This window comes from Hyperolius riggenbachi, chromosome 8 (genome assembly GCF_040937935.1).
Source record: "Hyperolius riggenbachi isolate aHypRig1 chromosome 8, aHypRig1.pri, whole genome shotgun sequence".
Classification (NCBI taxonomy): Eukaryota; Metazoa; Chordata; class Amphibia; order Anura; family Hyperoliidae; genus Hyperolius; species Hyperolius riggenbachi.
In genome coordinates this window covers 4374163-4394552 of record NC_090653.1, presented here as the reverse complement: position 1 = coordinate 4394552, position 20390 = coordinate 4374163, and the positions used below count along the sequence as shown (strand labels likewise).

The following is a 20390-nucleotide window of genomic DNA, read 5'->3' as shown; positions in this document are numbered from 1 at the left end:
GCCGCCCTTCTCCCCCGGAGCCCCCATACCATGGACCATGCTGGCTGGTATAGCTCAGGGTGAAGAGTCCCAGGCGGTACAGGCTCCATATTCTGCCTATCCCAGCCTGCATGGGGGACAAGAGGTTAATGAGGCGCGGGAGGGAGGACCCCGATTCTTTTTATTATTATTTTACATTTTATCAGTGTAACCATAGTAACATTGGCCAGGGATCCTTATACAGCAGTATTGGCCGCCACCCTCACTTCCTCCGAGGTCCCAGCCAGTCATTATGCACCCTGTACTGACCACACGGAAACCCCAGCATGACATTTACTGTTGATGGATGTAAATTGTCACCGCCGAAAACCAAAATAAGGTCTTTTTGAAAGATTTTTTTTCCATTTTCGTGGAAGAGGTTTCTGCAAAAAATTAACGGGACAATTGTAATTTGTGGAACTTTTTGCGATGACGTCAGAGGCAGCTGTAGGCCATGAAGGAGATGATCTGTCGTCTGCTTTTCTTTTTCGCTTTGAAAACAATTTTATCTTTTAAAAACTGCTGCTGCGAATAAACGATTAGAAACAAATTAATAATTGTATATAAATATCTGTGCGTGATCTGAGCATTGTATTTATCACATGAGGCCACCCCAAACGCCACGAGATAACTCACCAAATAAAATAAACTTTCTCAAGTCTTTAGAAACTTTTTTCATTTTGTTCCTTTTTTTTGCTGGAGAGAAGCGACTCGGACTAATTATTGATCAGGCCGCGCTGTTGCTCGCTGCCGCTGACTTTGAAGAATGTTCACATAAGCGCCTGTGTTAATTGCGTCCACTAATTGCCAGCGTTTCCCTCGCACGGAACCGCGCGCTATACATCCGCATGTTCTATAGGAAAACCTATTAATATTCTCCCCCAATGTCATCATTCCTGAATTTTACTGTGACTTAATTACCGGTAAAAAGGCGCCGGCAGCGCTTGCTCAGTGGAGCTTGCAGTCTGCGCGCGATTAATTGGACGCCGCGCCGGCCAATCTGTTGGTTGCTGTTACAAACTTCTCTTTTTTTTTTGTTCCTCACGCCGATGACTTCGGGACGGCCAGACAGTTCGGCTAAATTGGCTTATTAATCCGAGAAAAAAATTCAAAAAAATAAATCCTGCAAAGTTACCGTATTAACTAAACTGAGAAAATGAAGTCATTTCAGTAAATTCAGAAAAGGAGGCAGATTGTGAAGACAAAAAAGAAAATTGATGGTTCAGGATGTTAAAATGATTATAAAAAACCTGTGTGGAGATCTGCAGCACTTTAAAGATCGTCAAACCCCAAAATCAAATGAAAAATGAATTATGAAAAGAAGAATGTTGATTATAATGTTACCTTTGGAAATGAAGTTTTAGGGTTGATAAACCTTTGTGAAGCTGTGCTTGCTGCAGCTGTGCGCCTCTCCAGACAGAGCCAGTGATATCCTGAGAGCAGACTGAGGTCTTATAACAACTGCTTGCCACGCCTACTTCCTCTGATAACAAGCCACGCCTCCTCACAGTCACATGGCTTCTACTGTATAGCAGGGGTGCTGGGATATTAGTCTGGCATCTGTTGTGCCTAACTGACCCACCCTGCAGCTGTAGGAACTCTTCAGCCGGTCACACACATGTCGATTATAGCACAAATGACCACTGCCCGCCATAGGAATTATTCAGCTGGTCACACCCGTTGATTATAACACGACTGACCGCTGCCCGCCGCAGGAACTCTTCAGCCAGTCACACACGTGTTGATTATAGCACGACTGACCGCTGCCCGCCATAGGAACTCTTCAGCCAGTCACACACGTGTCGATTATAGCACGACTGACCGCTGCCCGCGTAGGAACTCTTCAGCCGGTCACACACGTGTTGATTATAGCACGACTGACCGCTGCCCGCCATAGGAACTCTTCAGCTGGTCACACACGTTGATTATAACACGACTGACCGCTGCCCGCCGCAGGAACTCTTCAGCCGGTAACACATGTGTTGGTTATAGCACCACTGACCGCCGCAGAAGCTCCTCAGCCGGTCACACACGTTGATTATAGCACCACTGACCGCTGACCGCCATAGGAACTCTTCAGCCACTCACACACGTGTTGATTATAGCACCACTGACCGCTGCCCGCCGTAGGAACTCTTCATCTGGACACACACGTGCTGATTATAGCACCACTGACCGCTGCAGGAACTCTTCAGCTGGTCACACACGTTGATTATAGCACGAATGGCCGCTGCCCGCCGTAGGAACTCTTCAGCCAGTCACACGTGTTGATTATAGCACGACTGACCGCTGCCCGCCGTAGGAACTCTTCAGCCGGTCACACACGTGTTGATTATAGCACGACTGACCACTGCCTGCCGCAGGTACTCTACATCCAGACACACACACACGTGTAGATTACAGCACGGTTTCACCGTTCTCTGATCAGAAATACATCGATAGTGATCGATTCCAACACTCACACTAACTCAATCTCTGCAGGTTTAAGTAGAAATCTGGTGAGTATCATTTAGGGCCCATTCACACTTAAAACCGCAGAACGCCGGCGATTACCGCCGGCGTTCTGCGGGAGTGATTTTCCCGCGATTAGCGCGGAAAAATCACTGGACACTGCGGCGGGTTTGGAGCGATCGCGATTAGCGTGCTATGCACGCTAATCACAATCGCAAATCGCTGAACGCTCGTCGCCGGCAAACCGCTGCATGCAGCGCGGTTGCGGTTATCGCTAACCGCAACCGCGGCAGTGAGAACACTGCCACTCGCTACATTGTGTAGCGGTTCTTGCAGAACCGCTAGCGGTTTGCCGTGAGCGGGAATCGTGCGATTCCCGCTCAGGTGTGAATGGGCCCTTAAAGCATGAGCATTGTACTCCTGAATGCAGTGTCATATTGTGTGACCAATAATCCCCCACTGCTACCCCCTTAAAGTGCCCATTAACAATCCAATTTTACCTTCCAATCAACCTTATGATCAATTGGATTGGATACCGATAATGCGGGCAATCGACAACAAATGATTGGATGATCAATTCATTTTTCAGAATGATTATATCTCAAAACAGAATTGATGGGTTGGCCATCATTTTAATTCCACTTATGGGCCCGACCGATGCTTTCCCAGTGTTTCCATCCAATTGCAATTACTGGATCATAAGGTCGATTGGAAGGTAAATTGGATCGTTAGTGGGAACCTTACACCGCACCAGAAATTTTCAGCGTATCTGATCCTGATTAACTTGACCAAAATTGATGAAAAGGTAATCAGTGGCAGATGTGGAAAGGACCGTTCTGCCCACACTACACACCTGAAACATCTGTCCAATCTTCACCACGACCACCAAATACTAAAAAACATCGGACAACATCCCCACCACCGACCCGATCGGTGAAGCCTGTGGCTACAATCCAGCAATATGTCTTACAAAGCTGACTGATACAAGCTGAAGGAAAGAAACGAGTCTCACCTCTGATGTGTGTGGCGAAGGTCTGACACAATCTCGAGAGGAGTTGGGGGTTCTCGTATTTCTCTTCTTTGGCGCGCACCCAGAACGAGGACTCGGCGAGCTCCTGCGGCTCCAGCTGCGGAGGGGAACATCAACATTCATTTAGTACAACATAAACCAGGACAGAGGCCCAAAAAGGTATAAAACAGTCAAAGGTGGATTACTGCAAAGATGATATTATGTGACATACAACATAAGGCAGTATAGTTACACAATGTCTTTAGACAATTGCCCTTGACTCGCACATCCCACAGGGACAGTAGTCATCCCACGTGATATGACCCACAGGGACAGTAGTCATCCCACGTGATATGACCCACAGGGACAGTAGTCATCCAACGTGATATGACCCACAGGGACAGTAGTCATCCCACGTGATATGACCCACAGGGACAGTAGTCATCCCACGTGATATGACCCACAAGGACAGTATATCGCTGCTGAATGTTTCTGCCTGAAGACTTCCTGTGTAATAGCCATGTGAAGGTCCAGATTTAGGGAATGGGGGCAGCAGAGACATCTGGTCTGACCACATCTCTGGGCCCCTGGATTGTTGTGTGATTCAGGGCCGATGGCCCGGGGGGCCCGTAGGTTACTGGGTGCCAGAAAGTTACTAAGAGTCGCTCCTATTTCACCTGAACAACAAGTGAGGCCCAGGGTGCAGAGATTTGGGTAGGGATCTGTCTTAGGGAGGGCCGGTGCTTTTAAACAATTTCTCTAATGCATTGGTGTTTGGAACAAAATCTGGTGATAAGTGATTTGGAGAACGTTCCGTCATATTGGTTTTGTTTTTCAACCGTACAGTAGACACTAGTTAAGTTTTGTGCATTTATTTTTTAAGCCGTCTGTGTGTTTTGGAAAAACATCAGTGGCATCCATGGGGGTAACTAAAAACAATAAAAACAATCTAACATGCAAAAATTGGCCCTTGACCTACAATTAATATCTACATTCTTTTGTAACATTTTTCCATATGGTTGCACACATTTTTGCATTTCTTGCATCATTTAATTATATCATGTTTGCACTGCAGCACCACCCACTGACTGTACTGCATGGCCTGTGGTCTGTAAGAGAGACCCGCCCACTGACTGTACTGCATGGCCTGTGGTCTGTAAGTGTCCCGCTCACTGACTGTACTGCATGGCCAGTGGTCTGTAAGAGTGCTCCGCCCACTGACTGTACTGCATGGCCTGTGGTCTGTAAGAGAGACCTGCCCACTGACTCTACTGCATGGTCTGTGGTCTGTAAGAGTGCCCCGCCCACTGACTGTACTGCATGACCTGTGGTCTGTAAGAGTGCCCCGCCCACTGACTGTACTGCATGGCCTGTGTTCTGTAAGAGAGACCCGCCCACTGACTGTACTGCATGGTCTGTGGTCTGTAAGAGTGCCCCGCCCACTGACTGTACTGCATGGCCTGTGGTCTGTAAGAGAGACCCGCCCACTGACTGTACTGCATGGCCTGTGGTCTGTAAGTGTCCCGCTCACTGACTGTACTGCATGGCCAGTGGTCTGTAAGAGAGACCTGCCCACTGACTCTACTGCATGGTCTGTGGTCTGTAAGAGTGCCCCGCCCACTGACTGTACTGCATGACCTGTGGTCTGTAAGAGAGACCCGCCCACTGACTGTACTGCATGGCCTGTGGTCTGTAAGAGAGCCTCGCCTACTGACTGTACTGCATGACCTGTGGACTGTAAGAGTGCCCTGCCCACTGACTGTACTGCATGGCCTGTGGTCTGTAAGAGTGCCCTGCCCACTGACTGTACTGCATGGCCTGTGGTCTGTAAGAGTGTCCCGTCCACTGACTGTACTGCATGACCTGAGGTCTGTAAGAGTACCCCGCCCACTGACTGTACTGCATGGCCTGTGGTCTGTAAGAGTGCCCCTCCCACTGAATGTACTGCATGGCCTGTGGTCTGTAGGAGTGCCCCGCCCACTGACTGTGGTCTGTAAGAGTGTCCGCCCATTGACTACTGCATGACCTGTGGTCTGTAAAAGTGCCCCGCCCACTGACTGTGGTATGTAAGAGTGCCCCGCCCACTGACTGTACTGCTTGGCCTGTGGTCTGTAAGAGTGCCCCACCCACTGACTGTGGTCTGTAAGAGTGCCCTGCCCACTGACTGTACTGCATGACCTGTGGTCTGTAAGAGAGACCCGCCCACTGACTGTACTGCATGGTCTGTGGTCTGTAAGAGTGTCCCGCCCACTGACTGTACTGCATGGTCTGTGGTCTGTAAGAGTGTCCCGCCCACTGACTGTACTGCACGGCCTGTGGTCTGTAAGAGTGCCCCTCCCACTGACTACTGCATGGCCTGTGGCCTGTAAGAGTGCCCCTCCCACTGACTGTACTGCATGGCCTGTGGTCTGTAAGAGAGACCCGCCCACTGACTGTACTGCATGGCCTGTGGTCTGTAAGAGTGCCCCTCCCACTGACTACTGCATGGCCTGTGGCCTGTAAGAGTGCCCCTCCCACTGACTGTACTGCATGGCCTGTGGTCTGTAAGAGTGTCCCGCCCACTGACTGTACTGCATGGCCTGTGGTCTGTAAGAGAGACCCGCCCACTGACTGTACTGCATGGCCTGTGGTCTGTAAGAGTGTCCCGCCCACTGACTGTACTGCATGGCCTGTGGTCTGTAAGAGTGCCCCACCCACTGACTGTACTGCATGGCCTGTGGTCTGTAAGAGAGCCTCGCCCACTGACTGTACTGCATGGCCTGTGGTCTGTAAGAGAGACCCACCCACTGACTGTACTGCATGGCCTGTGGTCTGTAAGAGTGTCCCGCCCACTGACTGTACTGCATGGCCTGTGGTCTGTAAGAGTGTCCCGCCCACTGACTGTACTGCATGGCCTGTAGTCTGTAAGAGTGTCCCGCCCACTGACTGTACTGCATGGCCTGTGGTCTGTAAGAGTGCCCCACCCACTGACTGTACTGCATGGCCTGTGGTCTGTAAGAGAGCCTCGCCCACTGACTGTACTGCATGGCCTGTGGTCTGTAAGAGAGACCCACCCACTGACTGTACTGCATGGCCTGTAGTCTGTAAGAGTGTCCCGCCCACTGACTGTACTGCATGGCCTGTGGTCTTTAAGAGTGCCCCGTCCACTGACTGTGGTCTGTAAGAGTGTCCCGCCCACTGACTGTACTGCATGGCCTGTGGTCTGTAAGAGTGCCCAGCCCACTGATTGTACTGCATGGTCTGTGGTCTGTAAGAGTGCCCCGCCCACTGACTGTACTGCATGGCCTGTGGTCTGTAATAGTGCCCCACCCACTGACTGGTCTGTAAGAGTGCCCCACCCACTGACCGTACTGCATGGCCTGTGGTCTGTAAAAAGCCCCGCCCACTGACTGTACTGCATGGCCTGTGGTCTGTAAGAGTATCCCGCCCACTGACTGTACTGCATGGCCTGTGGTCTGTAAGAGTGTCCCGCCCACTGACTGTACTGCATGGCCTGTGGTCTGTAAGAGAGCCCCGCCCACTGACTGTACTGCATGGCCTGTGGTCTGTAAGAGTATCCCGCCCACTGACTGTACTGCATGGCCTGTGGTCTATAAGAGTGTCCCGCCCACTGACTGTACTGCATGGCCTGTGGTCTGTAAGAGTTTCCCGCCCACTGACTGTACTGCATGGTCTGTGGTCTGTAAGAGTGTCCCGCCCACTGACTGTACTGCATGGCCTGAGGTCTGTAATAGTGCCCCACCCACTGACTGGTCTGTAACAGTGCCCCACCCACTGACTGTACTGCATGGCCTGTGGTCTGTAAAAGTGCCCCGCCCACTGACTGTACTGCATGGCCTGTGGTCTGTAAGAGTGTCCCGCCCACTGACTGTACTGCATGGCCTGTGGTCTGTAAGAGAGCCCCGCCCACTGACTGTACTGCATGGCCTGTGGTCTGTAAGAGTATCCCGCCCACTGACTGTACTGCATGGCCTGTGGTCTATAAGAGTGTCCCGCCCACTGACTGTACTGCATGGCCTGTGGTCTGTAAGAGTTTCCCGCCCACTGACTGTACTGCATGGCCTGTGGTCTGTAAGAGTGTCCCACCCACTGACTGTACTGCATGGCCTGTGGTCTGTAAGGGAGCCCCGCCCACTGACTGTACTGCATGGCCTGTGGTCTGTAAGAGTATCCCGCCCACTGACTGTACTGCATGGCCTGTGGTCTGTAAGAGTGTCCCGCCCACTGACTGTACTGCATGGCCTGTGGTCTGTAAGAGAGCCCCGCCCACTGACTGTACTGCATGGCCTGTGGTCTGTAAGAGTGTCCCGCCCACTGACTGTACTGCATGACCTGTGGTCTGTAAGAGAGCCTCGCCCACTGACTGTACTGCATGGCCTGCGGTCTGTAAAAGTGCCCCGCCCACTGACTGTACTGCATGGCCTGTGGTCTGTAAGAGAGACCCACCCACTGACTGCACTGCATGGCCTGTGGTCTGTAAGAGTGTCCCGCCCACTGACTGTACTGCATGGCCTGTAGTCTGTAAGAGAGCCCCGCCCACTGACTGTACTGCATGGCCTGTGGTCTGTAAGAGTATCCCGCCCACTGACTGTACTGCATGGCCTGTGGTTTGTAAGAGTGTCCCGCCCACTGACTGTACTGCATGACCTGTGGTCTGTAAGAGAGCCTCGCCCACTGACTGTACTGCATGGCCTGTGGTCTGTAAAAGTGCCCCGCCCACTGACTGTACTGCATGGCCTGTGGTCTGTAAGAGAGACCCACCCACTGACTGTACTGCATGGCCTGTGGTCTGTAAGAGTGTCCCGCCCACTGACTGTACTGCATGGCCTGTAGTCTGTAAGAGTGTCCCGCCCACTGACTGTACTGCATGGCCTGTAGTCTGTAAGAGTGTCCCGCCCACTGACTGTACTGCATGGCCTGTAGTCTGTAAGAGTGCCCCGCCCACTGACTGTACTGCATGGCCTGTAGTCTGTAAGAGTGTCCCGCCCACTGACTGTACTGCATGGCCTGTGGTCTTTAAGAGTGCCCCGTCCACTGACTGTGGTCTGTAAGAGTGTCCCGCCCACTGACTGTACTGCATGGCCTGTGGTCTGTAAGAGTGCCCCGCCCACTGACTGTACTGCATGGTCTGTGGTCTGTAAGAGTGTCCCGCCCACTGACTGTACTGCATGGCCTGTGGTCTGTAATAGTGCCCCACCCACTGACTGGTCTGTAAGAGTGCCCCACCCACTGACTGTACTGCATGGCCTGTGGTCTGTAAAAGTGCCCCGCCCACTGACTGTACTGCATGGCCTGTGGTCTGTAAGAGTATCCCGCCCACTGACTGTACTGCATGGCCTGTGGTCTGTAAGAGTGTCCCACCCACTGACTGTACTGCATGGCCTGTGGTCTGTAAGAGAGCCCTGCCCACTGACTGTACTGCATGGCCTGTGGTCTGTAAGAGTATCCCGCCCACTGACTGTACTGCATGGCCTGTGGTCTATAAGAGTGTCCTGCCCACTGACTGTACTGCATGGCCTGTGGTCTGTAAGAGTTTCCCGCCCACTGACTGTACTGCATGGTCTGTGGTCTGTAAGAGTGTCCCGCCCACTGACTGTACTGCATGGCCTGTGGTCTGTAATAGTGCCCCACCCACTGACTGGTCTGTAAGAGTGCCCCACCCACTGACTGTACTGCATGGCCTGTGGTCTGTAAAAGTGCCCCGCCCACTGACTGTACTGCATGGCCTGTGGTCTGTAAGAGTATCCCGCCCACTGACTGTACTGCATGGCCTGTGGTCTGTAAGAGTGTCCCGCCCACTGACTGTACTGCATGGCCTGTGGTCTGTAAGAGAGCCCCGCCCACTGACTGTACTGCATGGCCTGTGGTCTGTAAGAGTATCCCGCCCACTGACTGTACTGCATGGCCTGTGGTCTATAAGAGTGTCCCGCCCACTGACTGTACTGCATGGCCTGTGGTCTGTAAGAGTTTCCCGCCCACTGACTGTACTGCATGACCTGCGGTCTGTAAGAGTGTCCCGCCCACTGACTGTACTGCATGGCCTGTGGTTTGTAAGAGTGTCCCGCCCACTGACTGTACTGCATGACCTGTGGTCTGTAAGAGTGCCCCGCCCACTGACTGTACTGCATGGCCTGTGGTCTGTAATAGTGCCCCGCCCACTGACTGTACTGCATGGCCTGTGGTCTGTAAGAGTTTCCCGCCCACTGACTGTACTGCATGGCCTGTGGTCTGTAAGAGTGCCCCGCCCACTGACTGTACTGCATGGTCTGTGGTCTGTAAGAGTGCCCCGCCCACTGACTGTACTGCATGGCCTGTGATCTGTAATAGTGCCCCGCCCACTGACTGTACTGCATGGCCTGTGGTCTATAAGAGTGTCCTGCCCACTGACTGTACTGCATGGCCTGTGGTCTGTAAGAGTTTCCCGCCCACTGGCTGTACTGCATGACCTGCGGTCTGTAAGAGTGTCCCACCCACTGACTGTACTGCATGGTCTGTGGTCTGTAAGAGTGCATCGCCCACTGACTGTACTGCATGGCCTGTGATCTGTAAGAGTGTCCCGCCCACTGACTGTATTTCATAACCTGTGGTCTGTAAGAGTGTCCCGCCCACTGACTGTACTGCATGGCCTGTGGTCTGTAAGAGTGCCCCGCCCACTGACTGTACTGCATGGCCTGTGGTCTGTAAGAGTGTCCCGCCCACTGACTGTACTGCATGGCCTGTGATCTGTAAGAGTGTCCCGCCCACAGACTGTATTGCATAACCTGTGGTCTGTAAGAGTGCCCCGCCCACTGACTGTACTGCATGGCCTGTGGTCTGTAAGAGTGCCCCGCCCACTGACTGTACTGCATGGCCTGTGGTCTGTAAGAGTGTCCCGCCCACTGACTGTACTGCATGGCCTGTGGTCTGTAAGAGAGCCTCGCCCACTGACTGTACTGCAAGGCCTGTGGTCTGTAAGAGTGCCCCGCCCACTGACTGTACTGCATGGCCTGTGGTCTGTAAGAGTGCCCCGCCCACTGACTGTACTGCATGACCTGTGGTCTGTAAGATTGTCCCGCCCACTGACTGTACTGCATGACCTGTGGTCTGTAAGAGTGCCCCGCCCACTGACTGTATTGCATAACCTGTGGTCTGTAAGAGAGACCCGCCCACTGACTGTACTGCATGACCTGCGGTCTGTAAGAGTGTCCCGCCCACTGACTGTACTGCATGGCCTGTGGTCTGTAAGAGAGCCCCGCCCACTGACTGTACTGCATGGCCTGTGGTCTGTAAGAGTGCCCCGCTCACTGACTGTACTGCATGGCCTGTGGTCTGTAAGAGTGTCCGCCTACTGACTGTACTGCATGGCCTGTGGTCTGTAAGAGTGTCCCGCCCACTGACTGTACTGCATTGCCTGTGGTCTGTAAGAGAGCCCCGCCCACTGACTGTGTTCTGTAAGAGAGCCCTGCCCACTGACTGTGGTCTGTAAGAGAGCCCTGCCCACTGACTGTGTTCTGTAAGAGAGCCCTGCCCACTGACTGTGGTCTGTAAGAGAGCCCTGCCCACTGACTGTGGTCTGTAAGGGAGCCCCGCCCACTGACTGTACTGCATGGTCTATGCTCTGTAAGAGTGTCCCGCCCACTGACTGTACTGCATGGCCTGTGGTCTGTAAGAGTGTCCCGCCCACTGACTGTACTGCATGGTCTGTGGTCTGTAAGAGTGTCCCGCCCACTGACTGTACTGCATGGCCTGTGGTCTGTAAGAGTGCCCCGCCTACTGACTCTACTGCATGGCCTGTGGTCTGTAAGAGTGCCCCGCCCACTGACTGTACTGCATGGCCTGTGGTCTGTAAGAGTGCTCCGCCCACTGACTGTACTGCATGGCCTGTGGTCTGTAATAGTGCCCCGCCCACTGACTGTACTGCATGGCCTGTGGTCTGTAAGAGTGTCCCGCCCACTGACAGTACTGCATGGCCTGTGGTCTGTAAGAGAGCCCTGCCCACTGACTGTACAGCATGGCCTGTGGTCTGTAAGAGTGCCCCGCCCACTGACTGTACTGCATGGCCTGTGGTCTGTAAGAGTGTCCCGCCCACTGACTGTACTGCATGACCTGTGGCCTGTGGTCTGTAAGAGTGCCCCGCCCACTGACTGTACTGCATGGCCTGTGGTCTGTAAGGGAGCCCCACCCACTGAATGTACTGCATGGCCTGTGGTCTGTAAGAGTGTCCCGCCCACTGACTGTACTACATGGCCTGTGGTCTGTAAGAGTGTCCCGCCCACTGACTGTACTACATGGCCTGTGGTCTGTAAGGGAGCCCCGCCCTCAGAACGGAATCTTTCTATCCAGAAAGCTGTAACCAAAACTCATCTTGTCCGAATTTTGAATGACTTTTTGAAGCACTTGCTTGATGATGCATTTGAAAGATAACATTACTGATATAGTATAAAAAGATAAGGTTAGATGCTTGGATTGTTCCTCAGAGTCGCCATTAGTTCCGGAGCTCTGCTTAAACCCACCGCCTGGAATAGGAGGCCCTCAGAGCTATCACTTAGCAGTAAATCCTCATCAGATGGGACAGGTACTCAGGTCTGTCACACAAAGCCCATAGATCACTGTCGGATGGTCTCTCATGGATGTGTTCATGGAAGGCCTTGGCTTGTGATGTAGATACCGTATATTATGCATACATCCAGCCCCATCAAACATTCACGCTTCACCTTGTAGGCCCCCCTGACACGATAACCTTGGCTAACCAAGAACATCGCAACCTATAGGCCAGACAGCAGAGGTGGAACATGATATAATGGAATCTATTAATGTCAGGAGGATTATGGGTAATTTCCTTCTTTCATCCCCAACAGGAGTCCTGACGTTTCCGCGACATCTTCATTAATGAGTAAAGCGTTGCACCGTTTTTTAAATGGTGTAAAATTTGGTCTGTTAACACGATTTCTCGCGGAGAGCGGTGGAAGGTTGACCTTGAGAGACATGAAGAGACATAAAATATATGGAGGCGTCACGCGTATTTCATGTCCCCTCGTGTTCGAGACGATTACATGTCTTAAATTAGGCCCATCTTCAGCCAAGTAAAATGATGCGATTAAATTAAACACATCATTTCTGTTGAAGAAGAAGAATCTCCTTCAGGTGAGCCATGAACATCAGTCAACCTCGAGGGAAGAAAATAAAACCAGTTTCACTTTGGACAGCATGAATGTCCTTTAGAGATATTTTTGAAGTTTTGTGGCCTAGTTGTGTCCTGCCTATTCTGGGTGATGTTCTGTAAGATTTTTGTTGACCGTTTGTTCCCTCTCTCCCCCTGTAGTCACAGCTCCTCCCCTGAGCCCAGTGTCTACTTTCGCTTTACCTCGGGTCCTTGTTAAAGAGAATCTGTATTGTTAAAATCGCACAAAAGTAAACATACCAGTGCGTTAGGGGACATCTCCTATTCCCCTCTGTCACAATTTCGCTGCTCCTCGCCGCATTAAAAGTGGTTAAAAACAGTTTTGAAAAGTTTGTTTATAAACAAACAAAATGGCCACCAAAACAGGAAGTAGGTTGATGTACAGTATGTCCACACATAGAAAATACATCCATACACAAGCAGGCTGTATACACCCTTCCTTTTGAATCTCAAGAGATCATTTGTGTGTTTCTTTCCCCCTGCAGCTATCTTCCACTGAAATGTCAGGCTGTTTCTTCCTGCAGAGTGCAGACAGCTCTGACTGTATGTAATTCTTCAGTATGTGAAAGCCCAGCCAGCTCAGAGGACGATTTATCCAGCTTGTAAAAGATAAGAGAGAAGAGAGAAGCTGCTCTAATCTAAATAATACACAGGCAGTGTGCAGAGAGGGGCCTGGAGGGGGGAGATGCATCACAGAACCACAACACTGAAGAACTTGGCAGCCTTCCAGGCACAGGCAGACAAGTACGACAAGAGAGAGATAAGTTGATTTATTACAGAGACAGTGCTAGTAGAAAGTGCTGCAGTAAACCAGAACACATTAGAATAGCTTTTGGAACTTGCAGGATGATAAAAAACAGGATGCAATTTTTGTTACGGAGTCTCTTTAAGCTCTTGGGACTAGAGAATTTATTCACCACAGCCTTGGTTCGCCAATAGTAACATTATTTTCCCTAATGATTATCATGACCTCTGACTAGTTCCAAGCAAGCTGCATATAATTTGTATTATATTTGCATACAAGCTATCAGTGTGCCCTTCAGTTCTGTGGCGCCCCCACATGGTGCTTCTGGTTGGAGGCAATCGCTGGATACTGCTTGTTCCTGGATATCAACATTTCTGCCAGTTTTCTGAGGATGTGAGGTCCGTCCAGGCAGAAGAAGCCCACTGGTGAGGAGGTCAGCGGGGAATCCACTGCAGTGCCGGGAGATCTTGCCAATTGCTCACACAAGACCAAATACCGGGCATGGGAATCCCAGCAAGAGGAGTTTATGGTGACTGGTGCTGTACATCGCTAGCGGCAGGGCCGGATTTGTACTTCTTGCCGCCCAAGGCCGACTATTACCAGGTGCCCCTAACCAAACAATATCTTACCACCTCTCTCCCCACTCCCTCCCCTCCCCAATTTTTTTGGTTGACGCAAATTGCACCAAACTGCCGGTGCCCACTATTGCAAGTGCCGAGGTCTCCATGAACCAATCACGTCACACGGGGACAATGGTCAATCAAACAGTGATCTGCAGGTGATGGGCGTGGTGTGTGAACCATCCACCACACCCACGTAGTCAAAACTGGCTCACAATTGGACAGTGGGTGGAGTCGGCAACAAGTAAAAAGGAGTCCTGTACCCGCTGCTGTCTCCATGTTAACATGCCATGCAGGGGCGTAACTAGACATCACTGGGCCCCCCTGCAAAACTTTGGATGGGGCCCCCCACCCCCCTCGCTTTCTGCACAGGAAAACTGAGGACCAATGTGTTTTCCCCATGCAGATAAAAACACTTAGAACTGAAGAGAGAGGTATATGGAGGCTGCCATGTTTATTTCCTTTTAAGCAATACCAGTTGCCTGGCAGCCCTGCTGATCCTCTGCCTCTAATACTATTAGCCATAGCCCCTGAACAAGCATGCAGCAGATCAGGTGTTTAAGACTTTAAAGTCAGATCTGACAAGACTAGCTGCATGCTTGTTTCTGGTTATGCAGATGACACACAACTGTATCTGTCCTTCAAGCCTGGCACCCAAGACCCATCAGCATCCATAAATGCGTGTCTAGTGGATTTACAAAATTGGATGAACACCAGCTGGCTGAGGCTGAACTCTGACAAAACAGAGGTGTTGGCGGTAGGTGGTCCACACATGATGGATAAAGTTCAAAACGCTCACCACCTCAAACTAGCAATTGGGGGAGATACTGTACAGTATAAAGACTCTGTGCGAAACCTTGGGGTGATCCTGGATGGAAATCTAAAACTCAGACAGCAGATATCAGCTGTTGTCAAGTCTTCCTTCTTCCATCTAAGAAATATAGCGAAAATCAAACACCTTATCCCAGCTGAAGACCTACCTGCCCTGGTTCATGCATTTGTATCCTCCCGCCTAGACTACTGCAACCATGGGCATCCGCACATTGGGCAAAATGGGGCATGCGCCCCTCCCTAGCTAGCTGCTGCCCCCCCCCCCCCCAGCCACCCGAACCCGCAGGAGGAGGAAGCAAAACAAAGGAGGGGCAGCAGGGACAGCAACTGAGAGGGGGACAGACCCCCCCACCTCCCTCACCTGGGTCCCCTCCTTCTGGCGCTTCCCCCCCTCCAAATTAGCAGCGGCAAACAGAAGCGGGCATCAGCGGGCGGAGAGGAATTACTTACCTTTTTTCCTGCATTCTAGGCTATGGTACGCAGCGCCATCATCACGTGACACTGGTCATCGCCTTCTCCACTGCACTGTGCTACCTGATTAGCGGAAGCACAGTGAGCGGTGGAGAAGTCGGAGACCAGTGTCACATGACGATGAGACTGCGCGCCATCGCTTGGAATGCAGGAAGAAGGCGGGCAGTTCCTCTCCACCCACTGATGCTCGATTCTGTTTGCCGCCGCTAATTTGGAGGGGGGGAAGGAAGCGCCGGAAGGAGGGGACCCAGGTGAGGGAGGTGGGGGGGGTCTTGCCCCCCTCCCTGCCGCTGTCTCTCCTTCCAAGCTTCCCCCATACTGGGGGAAACTCTGCTATACTGGGGGCATTTATACTACCTACACTGGGGGCGGTTATACTACCTACACTGGGGGCAACTATACTAGCTATACTGGGGGTGACTATACTACCTACACTGGGGGCAACTATACTAGTTATACTGGGGGCAACTATACTAATACTGGGGCAACTACACTACCTACACAGGGGGCAACTATACTAGCTATACTGGGGGCAACTATACTAACTATACTGGGGTCAACTATAATAGCTATACTGGGGGCAACTATTCTCTCTCTGCCTTTCTGATGTCCAGTTCTGCTGTCACTCTCTCTCTCTGCCTTTCTGCTGTCTCTTTCTTTCTGCTGTCTCTTTCACTCTGCCTTTCTGCTGTCTCTCTTTCTCTGCCTCTCAACTCTTTCTCTCTCTGCTCTCTCTCTCTCTCTGCCTTTCTACTCTCTCTCTCTCTGCCTTTCTGCTCTCTCTCTCTGCCTTTCTGCGCGCTCTCTCTGCTTTTCTGCTGTCTCTCTCTCTCTCCGCTCTCTCTGCGTCTATGCTGTCTCTCTCTCTCTCCGCTCTCTCTGCGTCTATGCTGTCTCTCTCTCTCTCTCTATGCCTTTCTGCTGTCTCTCTCTCTGACTTTCTGCTCTCTCTCTCTCCTCTCTCTCTGCTGTCTATCTCTGCCTTTCTGCTGTCTCTCTCTCTGCTGTCTCTCTCTCTCTGTGTCTATGCTCTCTCTCTCTCTGCCTTTCTGCTCTCTCTGTGCCATCTGCTGTCTCTCTCCTAGCTCTCTCTCTGCTGTCTCTATCTGCATTTCTGCTGTCTCTCTCTCTGCCTTTCTGCTCTCTCTCTCTCTCTCTGCCTTTCTGCTGTCTCTCTCTCTCTCTCTGCCATTCTGCTGCCTCTCTCTCTCTCTGCCATTCTGCTGTCTCTCTCTCTGCCTTTCTGCTGTCTCTCTCTCTCTCTCTCTCTGCCTTTCTGCGCTCTCTCTCTGCTTTTCTGCTGTCTCTCTCTCTCTCTCTCTCTCTGTGTCTATGCTGTCTCTCTCTCTCTCTCTCTCTCTCTCTGCCTTTCTGCTCTCTGTGCCTTTCTGTTGTCTCTATCTCTGCCTTTCTGCAGTCTCTCTCTCTCTCTCTCTCTGCCATTCTGCTGTCTCTCTCTCTCTCTCTGCCTTTCTGCTCACTCTCTCTCTCTCTGCCTTTCTGCTCACTCTCTCTCTCTCTGCCATTCTGCTGTCTCTCTCTCTCTCTGCCATTCTGCTGTCTCTCTCTCTCTCTGCCTTTCTGCTGTCTCTCTCTCTCTCTCTGCCTTTCTGCTTGCTCTCTCTCTCTGCCTTTCTGCTGTCTCTCTCTCTCTCTGACTTTCTGCTCGCACTCTCTCTCTCTCTGCCTTTCTGCTGTGTCTGTCTGTCTTTCTGCCTTTCTGCTCTCTCTTTCTGCCTTTCTGCTCTCTCTCTCTGTCTTTCTGCTGTCTCTCTATCTGCTGTCTCTTTTTATCTCTTTTTACTCTCTCTCTCTCTCTGCCCCCCTGCTGTCCCTCTCTGCCTTTCTGCTCTCTCTCTCTTTGCTGTCTCTCTCTCTGCTTCTCAGCTGTCACTCTCCCTCTCAGCTGTGTCTCTCTGCAGTCTCTCTCTCTCTCTGCCTTTCTACTGCCCGCCCCACACATGGGCACCCTACTCCTACCCACTGGCACCCCCCTCCTGCCCATTGTCACCCTCTCCCACCCACTGGCACTCTCCTGCAACATCTGGGGTGTGGCTTAATGCCACACAGGGGGCATGGCTTAAGTTTCCCTGTCACTACCTAAACTGGGGGGGCACCTGTGTCGGAGGCACTCGCAATCTAATCCCTACCATAGCCCTAGTCTACTGTCCCACCATTGCTAAGTTCATGTAAATTTGGCTCCACCTGTGACCACACCCACATTGTGGTTCATGGCCACGGCCATTTTTTGGCGCAGCGCGCTACTCGCGCCACATGACTCCGACCCCCCCCATTTGTGCCGCCCCCCCCTGGAAAATTTTCTGCGGACGCCCATGACTGCAACGCCCTGTTCATCGGATCTACAGATAAGGCTCTGCGCCCCTTACAGCTAGTACAGAATGCTGCAGCCAGACTCCTAGCCAATGCCCCCCGCAGCTCACACATCACCCCAGTACTGCAATGCCCCCCGCAGCTCACACATCACCCCAGTACTGCAATGCCCCCCGCAGCTCACACATCACCCCAGTACTGCAATGCCCCCCGCAGCTCACACATCACCCCAGTACTGCAATGCCCCCCGCAGCTCACACATCACCCCAGTACTGCAATGCCCCCCGCAGCTCACACATCTCCCCAGTACTGCAATGCCCCCCGCAGCTCACACATCACCCCAGTACTGCAATGCCCCCCGCAGCTCACACATCACCCCAGTACTGCAATGCCCCCCGCAGCTCACACATCACCCCAGTACTGCAATGCCCCCCGCAGCTCACACATCTCCCCAGTACTGCAATGCCCCCCGCAGCTCACACATCACCCCAGTACTGCAATGCCCCCCGCAGCTCACACATCACCCCAGTACTGCAATGCCCCCCGCAGCTCACACATCACCCCAGTACTGCAATGCCCCCCGCAGCTCACACATCTCCCCAGTACTGCAATGCCCCCCGCAGCTCACACATCACCCCAGTACTGCAATGCCCCCCGCAGCTCACACATCTCCCCAGTACTGCAATGCCCCCCGCAGCTCACACATCACCCCAGTACTGCAATGCCCCCCGCAGCTCACACATCACCCCAGTACTGCAATGCCCCCCGCAGCTCACACATCACCCCAGTACTGCAATGCCCCCCGCAGCTCATACATCACCCCAGTACTGCAGTGCCCCCCGCAGCTCACACATCACCCCAGTACTGCAATGCCCCCGCAGCTCACACATCACCCCAGTACTGCAATGCCCCCCGCAGCTCACACATCACCCCAGTACTGCAATGCCCCCCGCAGCTCACACATCACCCCAGTACTGCAATGCCCCCTGCAGCTCACACATCTCCCCAGTACTGCAATGCCCCCCGCAGCTCACACATCACCCCAGTACTGCAATGCCCCCCGCAGCTCACACATCACCCCAGTACTGCAATGCCCCCCGCAGCTCACACATCCCCCCCCGTACTGCAATGCCCCCCGCAGCTCACACATCACCCCAGTACTGCAATGCCCCCCGCAGCTCACACATCACCCCAGTACTGCAATGCCCCCCGCAGCTCACACATCTCCCCAGTACTGCAATGCCCCCCGCAGCTCACACATCACCCCAGTACTGCAATGCCCCCCGCAGCTCACACATCACCCCAGTACTACAATGCCCCCCGCAGCTCACACATCACCCCAGTACTGCAATGCACCCCGCAGCTCACACATCACCCCAGTACTGCAATGCCCCCGCAGCTCACACATCACCCCAGTACTGCAAACTCTTCACTGGTTGCCAGTAAAATGGAGAATCAATTTTAAGATCTGCCTGCTGACATTCAAGGCTCTACACCACATGGGACCCAAATACATAGCGGATCTATTGGAACTTTATGCCCCTCCACGCACCCTCCGCTCTGCCAACAAGATGAAGCTGGTTATTCCCAGGATACACTTAACATTTGGTGCTCGGGCCTTTTCCTATGCAGCCCCTACTCTATGGAACTCACTTCCACAATCAGTACGAGAGGCTCCTTCTCTGGACAGCTTTAAAAAAAGGCTAAAAACTCACCTCTTTTCCCGAGCCTTTGAGACTGCATAATGCAGGGTCACAGCGCTTTGAGTCCCCAGGGAGAAAAGCGCTATATAAATATTATTGTTATTGTTATTGTTGTTATTCAGATACTACTGCAGAGAAATAGACCAGCAGGGCTGCCAGGCAACTGGTATTGCTTAAAAGGAAATAAATATGGCAGCCTCCGTATACCTCTTACTTCAGTTCTCCTTTAAATAAAACGTCAGGCAATCTATGCTACCCCTAGATCTACTTACCCAGGGCTTCCTCCAGCCCCTTGCAGCCGACAAGTCCCTCCCTGTTCCCAGTACATACATAGATACACACAGCCTTATTATTTTACTACATGAGAGCACATGCTATATGGAGGAACAACAATGACATGCTGAACGTAAGCTATAGTATCACTGTAACTTTGGCAAAACATTCAGAATGTCACTGATTGATACTCTTATTAGGGGATCTTATGAGACAACAAGCTCTCAATGAGGCAGTGACAGTCAGACATCAATCTCCACTCCATTGCCTTGTAAAAGTATTCAGAGGCCATAAAGTCATTAGCTGGTGTGATAAGAATCTAGGAATCTTTCTGCTGAAAGGGAAAGGCTACAAAGGAGTCACATTTTGAAAAAAAGTTGTAAAGTCTTTGTCAAGTCTTTAGAACTTTGCTGCAGTGAGAGACAGATGTTTTTTACGAACCCTAGGGAGCAGGGACAGTGTACAAATTCCAAAGTGTGTATGAGTCCTTATCTGTGTGCTGGACACATGCAGTCAATATAACAATGCTGTGAGAGCAGAATACTTTTTTTCTCCATGCCCTTAGCTGTCAGTCTCTCAAACGTTTCCCCTCATGGGCCCCCTATGGCGTCTGGGCCCCCCTGCGGAGGCATCCCTTGCAGGGTCTATTGTTACGCCCCTGATGCCATGGACCACCACTGGCCATTCAATAACTAGGAAATGGGGACTGTGATAGACTACCTTTCTGTATTCTCTACTATGCGCTGGGTCCTTCCACCCCCCACACCACATGCTGCAC

At 52.0% G+C, this 20390-nt stretch overlaps 1 protein-coding gene across 4 annotated transcripts in view; it reads right to left on the bottom strand.

Annotated features, from left to right (window-relative positions):
* Nucleotides 1-20390, bottom strand: part of DIAPH2 (diaphanous related formin 2) — a 1596586-nt gene that overhangs the window by 939582 nt on the left and 636614 nt on the right. For all 4 annotated transcript variants that reach the window (XM_068249979.1, XM_068249980.1, XM_068249981.1 and 1 more), the window contains one exon: nucleotides 3482-3596. In XM_068249979.1, the coding sequence (XP_068106080.1) occupies nucleotides 3482-3596 (115 nt within the window). The remainder of the gene's footprint in view (nucleotides 1-3481; nucleotides 3597-20390) is intronic.